At 43.5% G+C, this 21,660-nt stretch overlaps 1 protein-coding gene across 1 annotated transcript in view; it reads left to right on the top strand.

Moving 5' to 3' along the window:
* The first annotated feature begins 4,178 nt into the window (after positions 1-4,178).
* LOC149218188 (zinc finger CCCH domain-containing protein 17-like) overlaps positions 4,179-21,660 on the top strand; it is a 55,977-nt gene continuing 38,495 nt past the window's right edge. The window contains exon 1 of the mRNA XM_089382363.1: positions 4,179-4,273. Coding sequence (XP_089238489.1) covers positions 4,197-4,273 — 77 coding nt within the window. The 5' untranslated portion in view covers positions 4,179-4,196. The remainder of the gene's footprint in view (positions 4,274-21,660) is intronic.

The following is a 21,660-nucleotide window of genomic DNA, read 5'->3' as shown; positions in this document are numbered from 1 at the left end:
ACTATTATTCATACAACTAGTGTATATCCAGTAAAACATATTTTTTGGTTAATTAATTTTCTACATTATCTTAAGCCAGATCACCAATACTTCATTCAACATTATATAAACAGTAACCATGTGCAGTAAGAACAAAATAAGCCATCACACATAAGACACGCATGAACACCAAGATTTAAGGTGGAAACCTAATGTGGGAAAAAACCACCGATGCTGTCGTCTCTATCTTCTTTTTAATATAAATAAAAACTTCTTACAATCTTGTATTGGTGCAGACTCATACCAGTACACAGGCACCCATCTGCAAAAAGCTACAACCTTCACTTGTTCTCCATCACCCACTGGAAGGGAGCACCAACCCCTTGATCTCATTTACCGATAACCACTGGAAGGGAGCTCCAACCCCTTGATCCGATCTACCAGCTACCACTGGAAGGAATCTTCAACTCCCTCATTGAAGGCTCCAACCCTCAACACCTTTGTGGACCACATTTCATAAATTTTCATACTAGGTAACCTTCAATGCCATTTTGGACCAGTTTTCCCACGTCTTCCTTCCCCTGCAAAAGATCAGGTTGTTTAGCTTAACATTTACATTTCTAAATTGAAAACCAAAAGACTATTTTTTGCAATATTTAGCTAGTGCATGTATATATCAATCATAGCAATATTAGGATCATTTCCATGCCTACTTAGTCCAGAAAGCTAGATGATAGAATGCAAGGTTAAATTAGGTCTTTTCTACAAGTAACATGTGTTAATTCTTAACTAGGTAATTTCATGTCATTTCATAGCACTTTCTGTTTAGCACTTTCATTTCCTTAAAGTAGGCAAGCATTTACTTTTTGCATCAAAGATAGCTTTATATTCATTGTCAGAAGTCAACCTCCTTCTAGTCAATAGAAGATTGGTTTGAAAAACCCTAGTGGTCTGTCGCCCTAGTTGAGAAGTGACAAGAGTAGAATGTTGCATCTGTTGTGCATATAGCACCATCACCTCCAACTTTGTATGAACCTCGGGTTGATAAAGTAAAGTTTGTCACCCTAGGAGTTGCAGCATCCTTGCTTGTAACGTGTAGTACGAGCATGGAAAGAAAAGAGAAAATTTTTAAAAAATTAAATTTGTAGCTTATAACTTGTAGTGCGAGTGTGGAAAGAAAAGAGGTGCCTTTTAGTTAAGATAACAAGCGTTCTTCCGTTCCTTAAAAAAAATTGTTTATAACAACACGCAGGCAATAAAATATTACTTGAGATAACGATACGCATGCAATAAAATATTACTTGAGCTAACAAACAGACAAGAAAGAGACACACGAATTGGTTGCATTGCGTGAGGAACGATGGGTGTTTACTTACTGTTCACTGTAGTTGTTTGTTTAAATAGCAACACACATGCAAAAGCCGCGAACACACGCTAATATTACTTCAAATAACAACACACATAAACAAAGAAGCGATTGCATTATCATCTGCAAACGATTGAAGAAGAACAGAAAGTGAATTTGCTGCATAATAACAACAGAGAAATCATCTCAAAGAAACAAAGTGTGAATTGGCTGCATAATAGCAGAGTGAATTGACTGCATAATAACAGAGAAATCATCTCAAAGAAACCCGTAGCGATGGAGATTGACATGGGTATCCTCTCTGAGAAATCTGTAGCGATGGATATCGACATGGATATCATCTCAGACAAACCAGAACCAGCAGGAGGAAATAATAAAAGCTCAACCTCCTACTCCTACAGCCACACCTCCAAAAGGGTTGTAGCTCCAAAGAGATGTGAAGAAAACATGGACAGAAGGAATAATAGCAGATGCAGGAGAGGATAGATTCAGAAAAAGGATAAAGCATGCCGCTATTCGCTTGCAGGCAATTGCAAGTACGCAAGCGACGACTGCAAATATCTGCACTCCCATGTTATTGAAGGTTCCAATGTCACTTTCTTGACTAAGTTGGTTGGCCACGATAACAAGGTATGCTTAGGTTGTTTCTTAGTTTCCTTATTTGCTTTGCATGCTTTTGCTTTGGTTGTTTCTTGCTTTGCATATTCTTGATTTAGTTGCTTGCTCGTTCTGCATAATCACTTTATCAGAGTGTTTCCTTATTATTTGCTTTGTTTCTTAGTTTGGTAAAGTTTAGGTGAGCGTTAAATTTTTTCTGGGTATCCTTGATTTGTATGCATATCCGTTTGATAATTGAACTCCTTCCCGCAGCCTATTCGAGGAATCAATTTTCTTTCGCATTCAGGATTTGCCAAACTCTGTTATGTTGGCCAAGGTAACAAGCTTATAGCCTGGGACTGCAATACAGGGCAGGTACTTTAAGCTTTTACATACACTAAAATTCTCCTCTCCTCTCTCTCCTCTCTTCTAATCTATTTATGAAAGCTTACCATCTTCTTTCTTAAACAGGGCACGGATATCCCCTTGGGCAGCGACAGCAAAGTTGGATGTCTTCTGAGTGAAGGTTCATGGCTTTTTGTCGGCCTTTGTAATGCTGTCAGGTAATTTAACACGCTTAGCCTTAGCCTCATAACTGATTTAAACAGAATGAATTCCGTAAGTTAACAAAGTGTATCTACTTTGCAGGTTTTGAATACTGTCAACTTGACAGAGTTATTATTAGACGGCCCTAAGTAACAAGTCCATGCCCTGGCAATCGCTAATCAAACGATTTTCGCTGGAACACATGTAAGGAAACTCCCGCCTTGCCTTTCTGTAATCACGTGTCATTAGTTTTGCTCTATCAAATTAAATATAGGTAATTATTTTATTGAATTATATAGCCCTGATGATTTGTCTTTTTACTTTCCATACCACAGGATGGCACTATTCTGGCATGGAAGTTTAATTCTGCAACCAATACATTTGACCCTGCAGCGTTCCTCACAGGTCATATGTTGCCTGTTATCTCATTAGTCTCAGAGAAAGATAGATTGTACTTTGCTTCTATGGACCACACAATAAGAGTAAGTTTCTTTCTTTTTTGCAAATACTTTTATTTGTTTACAAATCAAGAGAATTTCTTGTTTTCCTTAAAACTAGTTCAATTTGGATATAGCAGTACTCCTAATAAATATCAATGTTTTCCATGAACTTGCAATTCAAGAAAAGTACATCTTAGATTTAGATGATTTAATTTTATATTTGACATTGTATGATGATTTTATATTTGACATTGTCTAAACAAATTCACAGGTTTGGGACTTGAGAACTTTTGAATGTATATAGACTTTGAAAGATCACACATCAGTTGTGATGTCTCTTCTTTGTTGGGACCAATTTCTCTTGTCGTGCTCTTTAGACGGCACAGTGAAGGTGAGGAAAGTTTCTTGATATATATCATTACATCTATCTGGAAATATGAAGGTGTACAAAGCTCATTGGAGGTTTTTACCTCATTAAAATCCAAGTCTGGGCTGTTGCATCAACTGGAGCCCTTGAAGTGGTTTACACTCATATTGAAGAACATGTATGTTATCTATATCCTTGTTGTGTACAATTTTTGTATGCATTTTCTAATTAGATGTTAACTTATGCAAAAACATGTTTACTAAGCTGCAATGCAATATTGTCTCTTTCTTAAAGTTGTTTGTCCTCTACCTATGAATTATCAACCAAGCTACATTGCTCTGTGCTTCCAAGGTAGCCTTAGGATTTGAAATCATAGATGGGTAACAATTCAATGGGATGGTGTTGCCTTTTTTTTTCATTTTTTTTCAGCGCAAAGTAGCTTATAGATAATTTCTTAAATAGTTTTATTATACTTGTTCTAGTTTGTTGCAACTATTTAATTTTAGGATTTATTGATCATCGTAGTTTAGAGACCTAGGGAAAGACCTCTGTGAATCAGAAACTACATACAAGAACGAAAGAAATTTTTTCATAGTTCCCTTTGGGGATTTCTTGATATTTTTATAACCTAAATAATTAGGTTGAGAGCTTATAGTTTGTGCTTGGAAAGCATATCAAATTCTCTATGGATTCATGCTTGGAGGAGATATAGTATGGATCTGGAGAGCCATATGAAAATTCTATGTACTTTATTGGATTCTTAGCTGCACAGATTTTCTAAATTGAACTGACATGTTTTAACATTCATGTCCTATCCAGTCACTAGATAATGCACAAGGTTTATAAGTGAATTAATTTTTCTTGGTTTCCTTTTGCGCAGGGTGTTCTTGCATTGAGTAAAATGAACGATGAACAAGCCAAACCTATTTTTCTTTGTTCTTACAATGATAACAGTGTGCGCCTTTATGACCTGCCATCGTAAGTATACATGTTATTGGTTGGATCATTTTCTGCATGGTTTAGAATGTTATTTGACTTTTTCATAGTTGCAAATATCTAGTTGCTTGAGACAATAAAATGCTCAAAATTTGTTAAATATGGGAATTTCAAGAGTCTTCAAATTATAATGTGTTGCAGTGTTGAATGTACATAACACTAGCATGTTACAATACCGCATTGTCTTGCCAATCTTTTTACTTTAATAATGCATTGTCTTGTTGCCAAATCTCTTTAATTTGATAACGCATCGTCTTGCTAAACCTTTCGATCCCGAGATTGCATTCGTTATAATTTTGTGGGCACTAGACTCATTGCACACACACACAATCCAACAACAACTTCCTATTAAATTTACATAGCTAATGAACTGAAACACATTGATGTGTCTAACCAAAAACAAATTATGCAGAATGAAACTTATAAAACTACCAATTAGATCATGCACAATAAACATATTACACACAAGTTCTGCCAATTAATAGTTCTTCATTAAATCCTTCTCAGAACCTACTCTAACTCCCTTACTAGGATGATGGCCCTCGAAGAAATTAGATATACAACAATTACCATGGATCTGATCCAGCGGATCAGGCCCTATATCCATCCTCTTTCTGGCTTATCGGGATCTCCTTTGCTGGTCTGTGCTCTTTCCTCAGACTCGGCACAACAACAAATCTGCAATATTATTCATGCATATCTCCTTTGCTACTCTGTGCACTTTCCTTATACCTGGCACAACAACTGCACAACAAACTTGCAATATTACTTATGCAGATCTCGTTTGTAGCTCAGTGCCCTTTCCTCGGGCCTGTTATAGTGGAAAATCAAACTCCTCCTCCTGAGGCTAGTTCTGATGTATGGTGTGTCTTCTCGTTGGACCCATCTCAGCCTCCTCTTGGTAGAGCTCGAAAGAACATCTCGCTCCTTCAAATCTACAGGCCATGTCCCTGCTGTTAGTGTTGCTAGTCCATATTCAACCTTAGGAGCCTCTTGCTATTGATCATGTACCCTTGTTTACTTGCTTGGCCGTCTCAACCTTGCTCAATTTGTTGGGCCCTTTTGGTCCTCTCGACCCTTCTGGCCCTCTTGACCCTTCTGGCTCTCTTGTCTCTCTTTCCAAGCCACCTTCAACGGGCCCTCAAAGGTCTGAGGCCTACTCGGCCTTCTCCTCGACAAGATGTTGTCTTGTCGACAACTTCCCATAGGCCCTCTTGGCCCTCAAATATTTGAGGCCCACTCGGCCTTCTCCTCCACAAGGTGCTCTCTTGTCGACTACCTTCCATAAGCCCTCTCAACCCCTAAAGGTTTGAGGCCTACTCGAACTTCTCCTCTTGAGAGAATCACTCTGTTGTCGACCACCTTCCACAGGCCCTCTCGACCCTCAAAGGTCTAAGGCCTACTCTACTTGGCCTTCTCCTTCACAAGATGCTCTCTTGCTTGGCCACCTTCCATGAGCCCTCTTGGTCCTTAAAGGTCTAAGGCCTACACGATCTGTGAGAATATCTCTCTCGCCAAGCCACACAATGACGAGAATGAATCACTCACCCTTGTACTTATACTTCTCGAAAGGGTGTACTGCCATTTGTCATAATACCATGGGTCATTCAAATACTATGGGTAATACCATAGCCCCATCACTTAGCCCACTTACACCACACGAGAGAATACTCTGATGCTACCAAAAACATCAACACTCCCTCTTAGCAAGTGATTTATTCTCACAACACCACCTCGAAGTGGCTTTGCCGTCAAACCTAGAAAAAATTTCCACCCTTGATTTTCTACCATAACTACTCCATATGACACAAAGGCAATTCTCGTTGTATGACAAGGGCTCTTCTTCATAGACACCCTACTCTTAGAAGATTCCTGCTTTTGAGCATCCTGCATGGCCATCTTGCCTGCTTTTGAGCATCCTGCATGGCCATCTTGCACCATGATTTCCTGAACCTGAAGGATGTCTTCCTCTGAGCTATTGACTCCCTCTAAGCCTATTGACTCTCTTTGAAGACTAACTCCCTCTTGAGCCTTCTCACTCCCTCTCAATCCTAACTCCCTCTCACTCCAGATTGCAGGCCTTCTCGATGCTCAAGGTATTTACATCACCTTCACTTAAAGTTTCTCACTTGGATCTCCAAAGGCTATCTCAACCCTCTGAAGTATCTTTCTGAGATACAAAATCTAGCACTCGGTCTTTAAGTGAGGAAGGTATTTTTGGAAGAACCACCTAGAACTGGCTTACCCTTTGGTTCTTGTGCAATGTCCGAAGCCTCATTCTCCATGTTGTAGCTCCCAATGCTAGGTCTATCTAGCATTACTTCCAAACCCCTCGACTGGTATGGTCTCTTTCTCATCCTTTGAGGGATGACCTCTGCCAATCTTGTTGGCAATCCTTTGTACATTTTGTACGACCTTTGCAAGTGGCCCTCTTGGTTGTTACAAGATTTGCTAGCTTGTGCTTGTCACCACAAATTCCTTTCCCCCGACTCCTACTGGCCATTGCATCCTGCAACTACTCGATCATGCCAAGCACGATTCTCTACCTGCGGCACGATCCTTCGCATTGCTCTGTGGCACTAGGCTTGTTGATCCTGGCCTTTACGGCCCATACAAGCAATGTGCCATACTTAGCCAACTCTCCTGGCATGGGTATTCAAAGCATTGTTGCTACTTGCAATAGTTCCAATAGCTCCTTCTCAGAGCTATCACCTGTGTGAATCTCATATCCAACTGCCTTTCTCAAAAACCATGCTCTGACACCATGTTAGAATTTTGTGGGCACTAGATTCAATGTGCACACGCACACACCAGATCTGGTAACAACTTCCTATTAACTTTACACAACTAATAAACTGAAACACACTGATGTGTCTAACCAAAAACAAATTATGCAGAACAAAACTTATAAAACCAACAGTTAAATCATGCACAATAAGCATATTACACACGAGTTTTTCCCAATCAACAATTCTTCATTAGTTTTTTCCCAAAACCTACTTGGGCTCCCTTATTGGGATAATGCCCCTCGAGGAAATTACATTTACAACAATTACCCTGGATCTGATCTAGCGAATCAAGCCTTAGATCCATCCTCGATCTGGCTTACATGGATCTCCTTTGCTGCTCCATTCTATTTCCTCAGACTCAACACAACGAAAAGATTGCAATTTTAGTGATCAAGATATCCTTTGCTACTCTGTGCTCTTTCCTCGGACTCGACACAACAACAAATCTGCAATATTACTCACATAGGTCTCCTTTGTTGCTCTGTCCTCTTTCCTCAGAACTGAGCACTAGTGTATCACAACACTCCTCTTGAGGCTAGTGTTGTTGTATGGTGTGTCTTCTCCTCGGACCCATCTCGGCCTCTTCTTGGAAGAGCTTGAAGGAACATCTTGCTACTCCTCTAGATCTATAGGCTAGGCCCCTGTTGTTAGTGCTATTGTTTCATACTCAAACTTAGGAGCCTCTTGCTCCTGATCCTCTACCCTAGTTGGCTCGTTCAACCCTCTCAGCTCTGCTCGGCTCGATGGGATTTTTTGGTCCTCTCGACCCCCTTCTAGCCCTCTCGGCCCTCTCGCTAAGCCACCATCCAGACACCCTTTGGACCATCAAAGGTTTAAGGCCTACTCAACCTTCTCTTCCACAAGATGCTCTCACCCCCCCCCCACCTCCCCCACCATATCACCCTAATAAGGAGAGGTGGTTACTATGAAGAGCCAATTCCCAATGTACCACACTCAGAATGTGTTAAAATTGGAAACTAGGGCCAAACTCCCCATGGGTCATCTTATTTATGACAACTGATTTTTTTATTAGATTCCTCTCTCGGAGAGGTGTAGGATTGATCTAAAGATCATCTGATTCTGACATGTACAAATGAAGTTATGAATTTATTTTGATTATGGACAAATTTTCAAGGTTGGCCAACCAACTCATGTAGGCTCAAAAACCCAACAGTGATGTCTATTCATCCTCAATGTTAGCCTATAAATACATGATGCCTCATCCTCATTTGCACATACTTCACTTCTCACACATCTCTCTCCCCTCACATGATTGGGTATGGATTTCTGGGCAACTCTCCACACATGCGAAGAAGGACTGTACTTTTCTGTTCCAGCCATTGACCAACATTGATCGAATTTGCAGAAGGCTGTTTTCACTGTGTTAACCAAGCGTTGACCTGTTTTGATGTGATTCTGGGTGGAGGAATTATGTCCTAGTAGGATGCAGATTTGGGCACAAGAACCGAGCCAATCTGACTTCCTGTTTGACCAACGTTGACTGTACTACGGCTGGCCACAGACTTGACTTTTGTTGACCAGTTTTGACTAGACCTTTTCAGAGTGTTTTGGGCTTATTCGACTTGTTGTTGGAGGCCGAAGTTGATTGGGTTTGACCGAGCTGAATTGAGGAAGAAATCTGCCCTATTGACCAGCGTTGACTTTTCTGGTTAGGGCTCTTTTGCTGCTGCTATAAATTATCAAAATTTGTAAATTATACTCCCTCTCTGCTAAACTATTAAAGACTGAAAGAAGATTTAATCAAGGGTTCCCCACATTGGGGTTTGTCCTTGGCTGGTGCCACATCTTGTGTCCTCTTGTCTTGGCTTGTCTTCTACTGTTTATGTTTATGTTTTATCAGCATTTTACTTACATGTTTATGTGATTGCTAAACTGAAATTGATATTGGGCTCATAAAGAAATTGAAGTAAAATTGCTCTAAAGCATAGAACATACCATTGTTGCCTAAAATTAACATGGTATCGGAGTTGAGGTGAAGACAAAGCCCAAGCAAGAGTGAAAGAGCAATCACCAAAGATAGTTGGACAAGGACAAAAGACTCAATGGGTTTCTCATCCTACTTCCCGGCTAAAGACAAGCTCCATGATAAATTTGACTATCATGGATGGAAGATGTCTCTTGATTTGACCTTGGAAGAGAAGGAAGTGATGGATTATGTGCAGGGTAAAACCCCTGAGCCTCCTTCAAATACACCAACTGCTGCGAAGACCAAGTACAATAAGGCTGAAGTCAAAGCGAAGAAGATTATCAGGGATTCCAGTGACAAGCATCTAGTGGCCTATATCTTCGAATTGAAGACCTCCAAGGAGATATACGACAGGTTGGTCAGCATGTTCAAGGTTAGTAATACTAATCAAATTCTCTTTCTCAAGAATAAGTTGAAGGATATACATTCAATCCTATTTCTTGAGGATTACTGAGATCAAGAATGATTTATTCTCGATTGGAGAAGTCATTCTTGATAGGGAACTTACTCTCACCACCCTTGGAGGACTCCCACCTGAGTGGTATGTATTTAGAACCACTATAATCATCAATGGTTGAATTCCAGGGTTTGAAGAATTGATGTCGAGATGCATTCAAGAAGAAACAAGAATTATGGAGAAAGAAATGCCTTATAATAGAAACAACCCCACTGCATTCTCCACTCATGCCAAAAGGAGGAATAATGTAGGGTCTAAAGGTCATCTCCATGGAAAGCCTGGATCTAAGGGAGGAAGGAAGGGAGGGCAAGTGCTTTGTTTGCAATAAGTTTGGCCACTATGCAAGGGAGTGTCCTAATAAAAGGGATACACCTCGAGATGATGACTATCATAACAACTCCAGGGCCAACTTCAACAATAAAAACAAAGATCAAAGGAATGGCAGGTCCAATGGCAAAGGAAAAAGAAATGCGCGACATCAAGGAAATGGTCGACCCTCCAAGAAATCAAGGAACTCCAGGTATGATGAATCCAATGTTGTTAAAAATAAGCAAAAAGAGTACTATCTTATATCGACGCTCTCGACTACCTCTCCTCCGGATACTTTGGGAAATTGGCTGATTGATAGTGGTGCCTCAAGGCACTTCATCGGATACAAGGAAGCCCTCTCTAATCTGATAGAAAATGAGACAAACCTGGAGATCATCCTTGGAGACAATACCACCTATCTCGTGAAGGGAGTAGGGAATGTTACCCTTCAATTGAATCAAGGTAACACTATTCATTTGCAAGAAGTACTATATGTACCCGATCTCAAGAAGAACCCAGTGTCCATTTCAGCAATGGAAGATAAAGGATTCAAGGTGGCTTTTATTGACAGAAAGGTACGTGTTTGGAAAAGAAATTTCAAGGATTCTTTTACTCTTAGGTTCAGGGTTGAAACTTTGTATCAAGTTGGAGGAAGTCCATTGGGAGCCATGTCTTGCGACACATCTCTACAATCTGAACTATGGCACCGGAGGTTTGCCCATCTTCATTATAAGGCCCTACCCGATGTGAGACAGATTGTCACGACCACGAGTTGAGGTGCACTTACATGCGCGACGGGCGACGATGGGAGAGAAACTTCAGTTATGTGCGACGAGTCGAGTTTGCGATGATGAGTGGTTGCATTCGGTTAAACGCGCCTCGGCAAGTGTGCGACGACAAGTTGTGCATGGTGCGATGAGTTACTTGGAGAGTCAAAAAACCGAGACTGGGAAAATTGACTAAGTATGGGCGCACGTACGATGAGTTATAAGAGGTGTCGAAAAACTAACGAGTTGGGCCGATAGATGGTGGTGGACGCCCTGGGCGGGCCGACGTGCAGAAATGGGCGAGTTGGTTGGCCGGCGTGTTGTTTGGTATTTTTCATGGGCAATTTGTGTGGCTGACCTGGGCAGGCCGACCCACCTTAAATCATGGAGAACGCCTATATATTGGAGATGGTGAGTTGGAGAAAGGGGCCATCAAACTCAAGCAAGTTCAAGTGAGCAAAGCTAAGTTGCACGAAACAGGGAAACAGGTACGAGTTTCCGAAACAGGCACGGGTATGAAACGTGACCCCCCCAAATTTTGGAAATGGGGAAACGCAATATATATATATATATATATATTAGGACATTTAAGAAATATGTGCAATCATAAAGCATATATGATACATTCTAATTTATTACATTATGATTAAATTGTCAATTGTCAATGCATAAACTATAAGTCTCTAAATTTACATCACATTTACCCATGAATGATCACATAATGAAAATAGCAATATCCAAAATCAGCCACGAGAAATTTCTAATTTCTTGTCTCGTGCTTGATTGGGAGTCTCCTCCCACATAGTCGAACAACCTTAGTGCTCTTGATTAAATACAAGTTCCATACCCTAGTACCCTACATGCTCTTGATTATTGGCAGTCTCCCCTGCATAGAGGGCTTGGTTCTCTTTATTAAATACAAGTTCCATACCCTAATACATGACAAAATCCAATGGAAACATTGCAATCCCCCAATCCCGAAATCCTGAAAAATAGACAAGTCTGCTGGATTTTGAGTGAGATCTAAAATTCTACTTTCTCCATATCAAATCCAATGAGGGCGAAACCACTCTCAAACATCCTGAGTCATTTCATGGCAATGTCAAAACTTTAAGTAAAATGATGAAAATGAAAAATAAGAATTTAACATTACCATGAACTGCATATCAACACTAGGGCCATAGGCTTGAATATTAGGCTGCCCCACTCAAAAAAATCCTCTTTTTTATAACTTGAGAGGCATCTAGAAGCATCCAGAAGAGATATTAATCGCCCAATAAAAAATTAGAAGCGAAAAAATAAAAGTAAAATACAAGAAAAAATCAAGCTGGAAGAGGAAACTCCATTGTACGCCATGTTTCCTCCTCAGGGAATGAGCCAGTATGGTCGGAAACGCGTTTCCAGGCCGTCTGGTACGAGTTTCCTCGTTTCCGTTTTGTTTTCAGACGGGAACGGACCCTTCTCCAACGTTTCCTGCAACTTAGGAGCAAAGTAATACTTGGGCAAGAAAGAGGAAGAGCAAAAGATCAAGGTCAAGGTGCAGGCAGACCGAGGGCCGCAATACTGAGCTGAGGAGAAAGAGAGGCGAGTTGCGGAAGGTCTGCGGTGCGACGAGCTGCGGAAAGTCTACGGAGGGTGCCGAGTTGCGACGAGCTGCAGAGGGCGACCCGACGCGGCAAGGTGGGCGCCTCTGCTCAGCGACGAGTTGTGGAGAGCGACGGTGTAGACGAGCTATGGAGGTTGCGACGAGCTGTAGACAGTAATCGGTGCGACGAGTTGCGGATAGTTCCCGGTGCAACAAGCTGTGGAGGGTGACCCGACTCGGCAGGGTGTGTAATATTCCTAATTAGCCATGGCTAATTGGAATATTTGATTTTGCTCAATTTTGCCTTCTATAGTTATTTATAAATAAAAAGGTGAGGAAAAGGGGACATAACTCACTTTTTGAATAAAGCCACTCCCTAGTAGCACAACGTTGTAACTTAAAAGGGGAGCCAAGGGGGCCAAAGGACCACGTAGAGAAGGGGGCCCACGTAGACACTTGGAGGGACTGCGTAGATGGAGAAGGAGCACGTGGCAAGAGAGAGGCTATGTTGGAGAAGGAGGGCCTTAGGGTTTTGAGAGAGGCCAACGCTATAAAGGAGAGAGGAGCCTTCTCATTTGGGCATTGGATTATGTTGCATTTGAGCTAGTCACTTCGACTTAGAGCACACTGGCTGTTTAGCCTGTCTGCAGCATTGTTTAGTGCATCGAGTGTCTCCGTTCGAAGATCTCACCCTTAGCCCCAGGGGACTTCGAGTGCCTGCTCGGGCAAGGTAGTTTCATCAGTATTTTGCAGGAGGAGCGATTTCTGGAGTTGAGGAGGAGCTGAGCATTTTGATGACTGCGTAGTCTTGAGAGGGGAGGACGCAATCTCTTTTGGTAGGAGCTCCGAATTGGGTTTATGTGGAGGATTGAGCTTGGAGATTGAGCAAGGGATCGTCCCTTGCATATTGGAGGATTTTGGCAGAGTCTCGGGTAAAGTTTTGGAGGATTCTCTTCAGGGGTAGCGCAGAGCCTTGAGGGATAGTGTAGATCCTCAAGGGGGTGATTTTCGGGGGTCAGCTATTTTAGGAAAGCTTTCTAGGCTTTTTTGGGTTTATTGAGCAGAGGTTGATTACAGAGTTTCAGCATTTTCTGAGGAGGGGAACAGCCCCAAATCCTCACTTGATTCCAGCAGTAGCAGCGGCACAGCAGTTCTCCAGCAACTTGGACGCAGTTCAGAGAGAGGCCATTTCCTTACTATTCTGAGTGTATTTCTTCACTTGCCTTGTGCAAGTCGAGGTGCTATCTTTTTTATCACCTCTTGTACTCTTTCCATTACTCAATATAATAAAATGGATTAGCATTTCTCTCTGCATTTCTCAAGTATCTGCTTATATCCATGTATACATTATTGTATGTTCCACTACTGTTATTTTTATCTCTTTGAGCTTCCCGGCTACTATACCACTTGTGTGTTTTTCTCCTATACTCTTAGACAGAGTCTGGAAAGGGCCAGGTAGCCTCCAGATCTCGTCCTCTTTTCAGAGGCGACATATCTGGTAAACGCCCTCCCAGTCCATCTCTGGTTGGAGTTTGCTTGTGTTTGAGGAATACCCCTAATAAAGGATATTATAGTGGTATCAGAGCATAGATCTGGCTCAGCTTGTGGAGCTAGCAGCGTATGACACTGAAGGAGAAGCCCTACATCTGTTACAGAGGTAGGAAATACAGAGATATTGAGCGTAGGTTGGAGAACACCTACGGAGAGGGAGACTGTGTTCGGGTGGTGGACACAGAACAGGAGGAGCCTATGGTGAACACAGAACAGGAGGAGCCTGTGGTGGACGCAGAGCAGGAGGATTCGATGGCAGATGAGGACGGGAAGAGATTTGCAGACATGCTCCTCAAATCAGTGCAGGATCTGTCGAGGCAGATCGAGGTGATGGGGCAGAGATTCACGGCGGTGGAGGCTAGACAGTGTGAGAACCCACGGGTTTTCCAGGTTGGTGAGGGATCGGGTACATCCCACCATTTTCCAGAGCAGGGTGCCACTCAGCATGATACTACTCAGCAGATGGCCTCACATGCCCCTACACGCTCTACCATGCCCACTTTCCTAGGAGCAGACACGGGGGCCGGAGCCCAGCAGGAGGCAGAGCCCAGTCATATGGATAATTATTTTGCAGAGTACCAGGCCTATGGGCAGGAGTTTAGGGATGCTCTCTCATTCAGAGACTTTGTTAAGCTCCAGCGGGATAGTAGACCCCGCGACCATCACAGAGGATACCGACATTATCATGATGGAGACACTCATCGCACAGCTAGTAGATTCCGCTTGCCTACGTTTGATGGCTCATCACGCAGTTCGGAAAAGTCTTGGGTGGAGAAGCTGGACATCTATTTCCAGCTTAACCAAATGTCGGAGATAGAAGCCATCAAGGTGGCGACATTACATCTGGATGGTGAGGCCCAACACTGGTGGTTCCATGGGATGGTTACACTCGGACACTCCACAGTGACGACATATGCCGAGTTCACCAGGAGATTAATAGAGAGGTTTGATCGGGGCGATTTGGAACAAAACTTTGTTTAGCTGATGAGGCTCAAACAGATCGGGAACCTGGAGACCTACATTGCAGACTTCTTGAGGGTTTCAGTGATGGTGCCAGATCTATCCGCGGCACGGAGGATCTACATGTTTGTTGAGGGGTTAGCAGAGCCACTTCGAGGTCTAGTAAGATCCACTAGACCAGCGACACTCCAAGATGCTATTAGCAAGACCCGGGACTTACAGGATGCCTTACCCAGGACCCAGACATCTTACCCCCAGAGACAGGCTTTCCAGCCTAAGGGGAAGGATGTGAGGATTCCACCTCCAAAGGGGAATCTAGGATGAGCACAGATTGATGATGATGACAGGAGGGAGCTGAAGAAGAAGCGGTTGTGCTTTACCTGTCAAGAGTCGTGGGCACTGGGACATAGATGTGCTGCTGGCAAAGCACATTTTATTGAGGTCTTCTCTGAGAGCAGCGGGGAAGAGGATGAGGAGGATGACGTGGGGGCAGGAGATAGTCATGCCGCGGAGGATCCTTTGCCACCTCCACCACTAGCAACAGGTGGTGCAGCTTTTGCACCTACCAGAGGGGCCCTTGCAGCATTGTGAGGGGTTCCCAAGTATTTGACACTGCGCGTACGGGGGACAGTACGTGGCTAGCAAGTATCAGTTTTGGTTGACAGTGGGGCAACCCACAACTTCATCGATGCAGAGATGGTTGAGCGGAGAGGTATACAGATAGAGAGCTTCGATGGCTTCTCAGTTTTGGTCCCAGGAGATCAGACCATGGTGTGTGCTCGTTATGTCCCAGAGTTATCAGTGATGATGGGCACCTACATACTGACTAACCACTTTTTCGTGGTCAGTATTCCGAACACCAACATGATACTGGGTGTTCAGTGGCTTATCACTCTAGGGAAGGTCACTACAGATTGGAAGGCCCTAGAGATGGATTGGGATGATGAGAAGACAGGGAGGCATGAGAAGATACGAGGACAGCACACATATCCGCCTCAGACTGTTTCGGCTCATCGGATGGAGGCAGTCTTCCGGAAGGGAGACGTAGAGTGGGCAGTGGAGCTGCGTGCATCAGAGGCAGGGACTACAGGGCAGATGGTGCACCCAGAGATACAGTCCATCCTTGACCAGTATGCCACAGTGTTTGGGGAGATTCTGCCGAGACAGCCACCGGACCGGGGGTTTGAGCACACCATTGAGCTTGAGCAGGGCATACAGGCAGTGATTACTACCCCCTATAGGCATCCCAAGGCCTATCAGGATGAGATTGAGCAGGCCATTCAGGAGTTGCTAGCTCTTGGGCACATTCGGCCAAGCACGAGTCCTTTTGCTTCTTTCGTGGTGTTGGTGAAGAAGAAGGATGGCACATTGAGGATGTGCATGGACTACAAGGCCCTGAACAAGAAGACCCTGAAGAACAGGTACCCCATACCCAAGATCGATGAGTTGATGGATGAGTTGAGAGGAGCACGGTTCTCTCAAAGATTGATTTGAGATCTGGGTACCATCAGATTCGAGTGAGGGAGCAGGACATTCCCAAGACCGCCTTCAGGTGTCACTATGGGAACTTTGAGTTTTTGGTGATGCCCTTCGGGCTAGCCAACGCCCCAGCTACATTCCAGTCCTGCATGAATCACATCTTCCGCAGTCACTTAAGGAAGTTTGTGTTGGTGTTCTTTGATGATATTCTCATTTACAGCAGGACTTGGGAGGAGCATCTCCAGCACATTGAGACAGTGTTGCGCATCTTGGAGGAGCAGTAGTTCTTTGCCAAGCTCTCCAAGTGTGAGTTTGGGTTGACGGAGATGTTGTACTTGGGACACATCATAGGGGTGGATGGAGTGAGAGTCCACGAGGAGAAGATCAGGGTCATCAGAGATTGGCCGGAGTCGAGGAACGTGACAGAACTTCGGGGATTCATTGGCATTTGTACTTACTATTGGAAGTTCGTCAAGAGTTTCTCACAGCTTGCTGCACCCCTGACAGATCTGACGAGGCAGGGTGCATTCAGTTGGTCGGATACAGCGCAACGAGCCTTTGACAGGCTCAAGGAAGTTATGAGCAGCTGCCCAGTGCTTGCATTGCCAGATTTTTCGCAGCCATTTGTTTTGGAGTGTGATGCGTCAAGAGAGGGGATCGACGCAGTGTTGATGCAGGGAGGTCACCCTATAGCCTTTGAGAGCTGGAAGCTCCTTCCGCATGAGAGGTTGTATTCTATATACGACAAGGAGATGCTGGCCATTATGGATGCATTGGCCAAATTCCGGCAGTATTTAGTGGGTAATAGGTTCAGGGTGAGGACTGATCACAACAGCCTCGGGTTCTTTTTGGAGCAAAAACAGCTACAGGAGAGGCAGCAGAAGTGGATCAGTAAGATCCAAGCATATGACTTTGACATTGAGTATGTCAAGGGTAAGAACAATGTGGTAGCAGATGCCCTTTCACATAGACCAGCCACGTTGTCTCTTATGAGCTTGGACACGGATTGGAGGGCTCGACTCTTAGTAGAGTACTCCAAGGACAGAATTGCATGTGAGGTTCTGGATGGGCAGGTGGCGGATGACAGGTACAGGGTGGTCGATGAGATCATCTACTATAGGGACCGGATCTTCTTGACTCAGGGATCTTAGCTCAAGAAGAAGATACTTCAGGCATCACATGATTCACCATTGGCCGGCCATCAGGGGTTTACCAAAACCTACAGGGCCATTAGAGAGAGGTTCTCATGGAATGGCCTCAAGGAGGACGTACTCCAGCATATCCGGGAGTGTGATATTTGCCAGAGGAACAAGGGTGAGATGAGCCGTCCCACAGGATTATTGCAGCCTCTTCCCATTCCGAAGGGGAAATGGGAGTGTATTTCGATGGACTTTATCACAGGGTTGCCCATGGTGCAGGGCAAGGATTGTATCTTTGTCGTCGTTGATCGACTGACAAAGTACACACACTTTTTGCCATGTCCGCACACTACACAGCAGCGCAGGTGGCTGAGCTGTTCTTCAAAGAGGTCTTCAGGCTACATGGTCTTCCTAAGACCATCATCAATGACGGGGACAGTCGTTTCATGGGCGGGTTTTGGCAGGAGCTTTTCTGGTTGGTGGGGACAGAGTTGACACCGAGTACTAGTTATCACCCACAGACGGACGGGCAGACAGAGATAGTTAACAAGTGGCTGGAGGGCTACTTGCATAACTATGTCAGTGGGTAGCAGCGAGCATGGCTGAAGTGGCTGCATCTGGGGGAGTACTGCTACAACACTACACATCACATGTCCATTGGTATGTCACCATTCTATGCTTTGTATGGATATCATCCTTTATCTTTTGCTGACGTGATGTTTGGTGCTAGCAAGGCTTCGAGATCCAAGATTTGGATCCAAGAGAGTCAAGATATCCTCCGAGCTCTCAAGGATAATATGGCTACAACGCAAAACCAGCAGAAGTTGTATGCTGACAGGGGTCGGGTGGAGAGACAGTTTCAGGTAGGGGACTTGGTCTACCTACGATTACAGCCATACCGACAATCATCACTGAAGCAGAAGGGAGCTGAGAAGCTCAAGCCCCGCTTTTATGGGCCATACAGGGTGATACGCAAGATTGGACAGGTTGCGTATGAATTGGAGCTGCCCCAAGACAGCAAGATTCATAACGTTTTTCATGTATCCTGCCTGAAGAAGGCATTGGGGCAACACAGTGACAGACGAGCTACCACCCACAGATGATGAGGGGCATTTGGTGTTGCAGCAGGAGGCTATTATTGATACCAGGGAGAGGCAGCTGCGGAGCAGGATGGTCCGGGAATTCTTGGTGAGGTGGAAAAATTTACCGGATGAGGATGCCACTTGGGAGAGTGAGAAAATTTTGCAGCATCCATCACTTCAGTGGCTTGAGGACAAGAAACATTTTGTCGCGGGAGACTGTAATATTCCTAATTAGCCATGGCTAATTGGAATATTCGATTTTGCTCAATTTTGCCTTCTATAGTTATTTATAAATAAAAAGGTGAGGAAAGGAGGACAACTCACTTTTTGAATAAAGCCACTCCCTAGTAGCACAACATTGTAACTTAAAAGGGGAGCCAAGGGGGCCAAAGGACCACGTAGATAAGGGGGCCCACGTAGACACTTTGAGGGACTGCGCAGATGGAGAAGGAGCACGTGGCAAGAGAGAGGCTACATTGGAGAAGGTGGGCCTTAGGGTTTTGAGAGAGGCCAACGCTATAAAAGAGAGAGGAGCCTCCTCGTTTGGGCATTGGATTATGTTGCATTTGAGCTAGTCACTTCGACTTAGAGCACGCTGGCTGTTTAGCCTGTCTGCAGCACTATTTAGTGCATCGAGTGTCTCCGTTTGGAGATCTCACCCTTAGCCCCGAGGGACTTCGAGTCCTTGCTCGGGCAAGGTAGTTTCTTCAGTATCTTGCAAGAGAAGCGATTTCTGGAGTTGAGGAGGAGCTGAGCATTTTGATGACTGCGTAGTCTTGAGAGGGGAGAACGCAGTCTCTTTTGGTAGGAGCTCCGGATTGGGTTTATGTGGAGGATTGAGCTTGGAGATTGAGCAAGGGATCAGCCCTTGCATATTGGAGGATTTTGGCAGAGTCTCGGGTAAAGTTTTGGAGGATTCTCTTTACGGGCAGCGTAGAGCCTTGAGGGATAGCGTCTAAGTCACAGGACACGTCCTCCAAGGTCTCGTGTCCCGTATTTTATGTGTCGAACATGAAAACGGCCCTAAAACGTGTCAAAAACGTTTTTCATCGTGTCCTATAAAATGTAAATCGTATTTGCCGGTTTTCGTCGTGTCCTGCATCTGGAAAACGCGTATTTCGTTGATAGAAAATGTTTCCTGCATAAGCTGCAATTTTTTTTGAAAGAAACAAATAATTTTTGAGTGGGGTAACTTAATTTTCAAGTCTAGGCCCTAGTATTGATATGCTATTCATGGTAATGTTAAATTCTTAAAGTAAAAGTGACATTCTCCTTAATCTTCATTTTCATCCTTTTACTTAAAAGGATGAAAATGAAGATTAAGGAGAATGTCACTTTTACTTAAATTTTTAACATTACCATGAAATGACTCAGGATGTTTGAGAGTGGTTCCGGCCTCATTGGATTTCATATGGAGAAAGTAGAATTTTAGATTTCATTCAAATGCAGCAGACTTATCAGTTTTTTAGGATTTCGAGATTGGGAGATTGTAATGTTTCCAGGTGACACCACCTGCTCGGGCTACCCCTGCCACCAGTAGAGGACGTGGTCTACCTCCTATAGCTCCTACTTCTAGTTCTTCAGCTTCTAGAGCATAGGAAACTCCACTGCCAACTCCACCAGCACTAGCATCTACATCTAGAGGGAAAGAGAAAGCTGTGGCATTTTCTCGCAAGAGGGGCAGAGGAAATCAATAAGATTAGACTTTAGTTATTTTCTTATGTGCTTGTAAGTTGTACATGAACAATGAACATTGAATATTCAAGAATCAAGACCAGGCATATCACATTCTAATTTCTAAATAGTAAATTTTGATTCTATTTATTTTTTTAAAGTGAACTATGAACTTTGAGAAGTAATTATATTTTAATTTGATTAGATAAGCTGCAACCTGCAATTTAATATGGATAAAAAACTATATTTCAGTATATATATATATATATATATATATATATATTTTATTAAATATATATAAAACGTGTCCCCTGTGTCCTGTTTCCAGGTTGCTGCGTTTCATATTGAATAATCGTATTTACGTGTCCTGCATGTCTCGTGTCCTCATGTCATGTGACTCAGGATAGCGTAGATCCTCAAGGGGGTGATTTTCGGGGGTCAGCTATTTTAGGAAAGCTTTCTGGGCTTTTCTTGGGTTTATTGAGCAGAGGTTAATTCCAGAGTTTCAACATTTTCTGAGGAGGGGAACAACCCCAAATCCTCACTTGATTCCAGCAGTAGCAACAGCACAACAGTTCTCCGGTAGCTTGACGCAGTTTAGAGAGAGGCCATTTCCTTACCATTCTGAGTGTATTTCTTCACTTGCTTTATGCAAGTCCAAGTGCTATCTTTCTGATCACCTCTTGTACTCTTTCCATTACTTAGTATAATAAAATGGCTTAGCATTTCTCTCTGCATTTCTTGAGTATCTGCTTATATCCATGTCTACATTATTGTATGTTGCACTATTGTTATTTTTATCTCTTTGAGCTTCCCGGCTACTATACCAACTTGTGTGTTTTTCTCCTATACTCTAAGACAGAGTCTGGAAAGGGCCAGGTAGCCTCCAGATCTCATCCTCTTTTCAGAGGTGACATATCTGGTAAACGCCCTCCCAGTCCATCTCTGGTCGGAGTTTGCTTGCATTTGAGGAATACCCCTAATAAGGGATATTACAGGGTGGGCGCTTATGCTCGGTGACGAGTTGCATGACACGACGGATGTGGGCAGTCCTGAATGACGAACAAGTGGGCGTTGTTTAATGAAGGGCGACACGACACAAGCAGGCCGAGTTGCTAAAAAATTGGCAAAATTGCTAAGGTGAAATTTGGGGTTCCTTGGCAAAGGTTGTACTTGTAAATAAAGTTGTAAAAGATTGAATTATTATTATTGGGCACAGTCTAATCTGGGAATTTCCCCTCCCATTAAAAGAAAGTATTTCCGCAGTGCATATTGATAAATGAAGATGATGTAAATGTTATTTCCGATGTGTAATGAATGTGCTTAGTAGAATTGAAGAAAAAGAACTAAGTGTTGAATGTTAGGCGTAGCCCGTACTCATTAGTATTGGTGAAAAGAAAGTGGGTAGCGGTGCCGCACTTGCCTATGTGCGGTTGAAAGACCACTACCACATTAGGGGCGTGACAGTTGGTATCAAAGCTTTGGTTTCCGTGGGCTTTCAACGATTTGTAGATTGAAGATTTGAAGAAAAGTGAAGCAGGTAGTGACGCAGTGTGCTTGGGCCAAGTTGAACGATAGGACATGGCAAGT

The sequence above is a fragment of the Pinus tabuliformis genome, chromosome Q, assembly GCF_031772625.1.
Source record: "Pinus tabuliformis cultivar Carrire ecotype Pingquan chromosome Q, CPIR1, whole genome shotgun sequence".
Taxonomy (NCBI): Eukaryota; Viridiplantae; Streptophyta; class Pinopsida; order Pinales; family Pinaceae; genus Pinus; species Pinus tabuliformis.
Note: the sequence above shows the minus strand (reverse complement) of the source record. Positions and strands in the feature narration are given on the sequence as shown.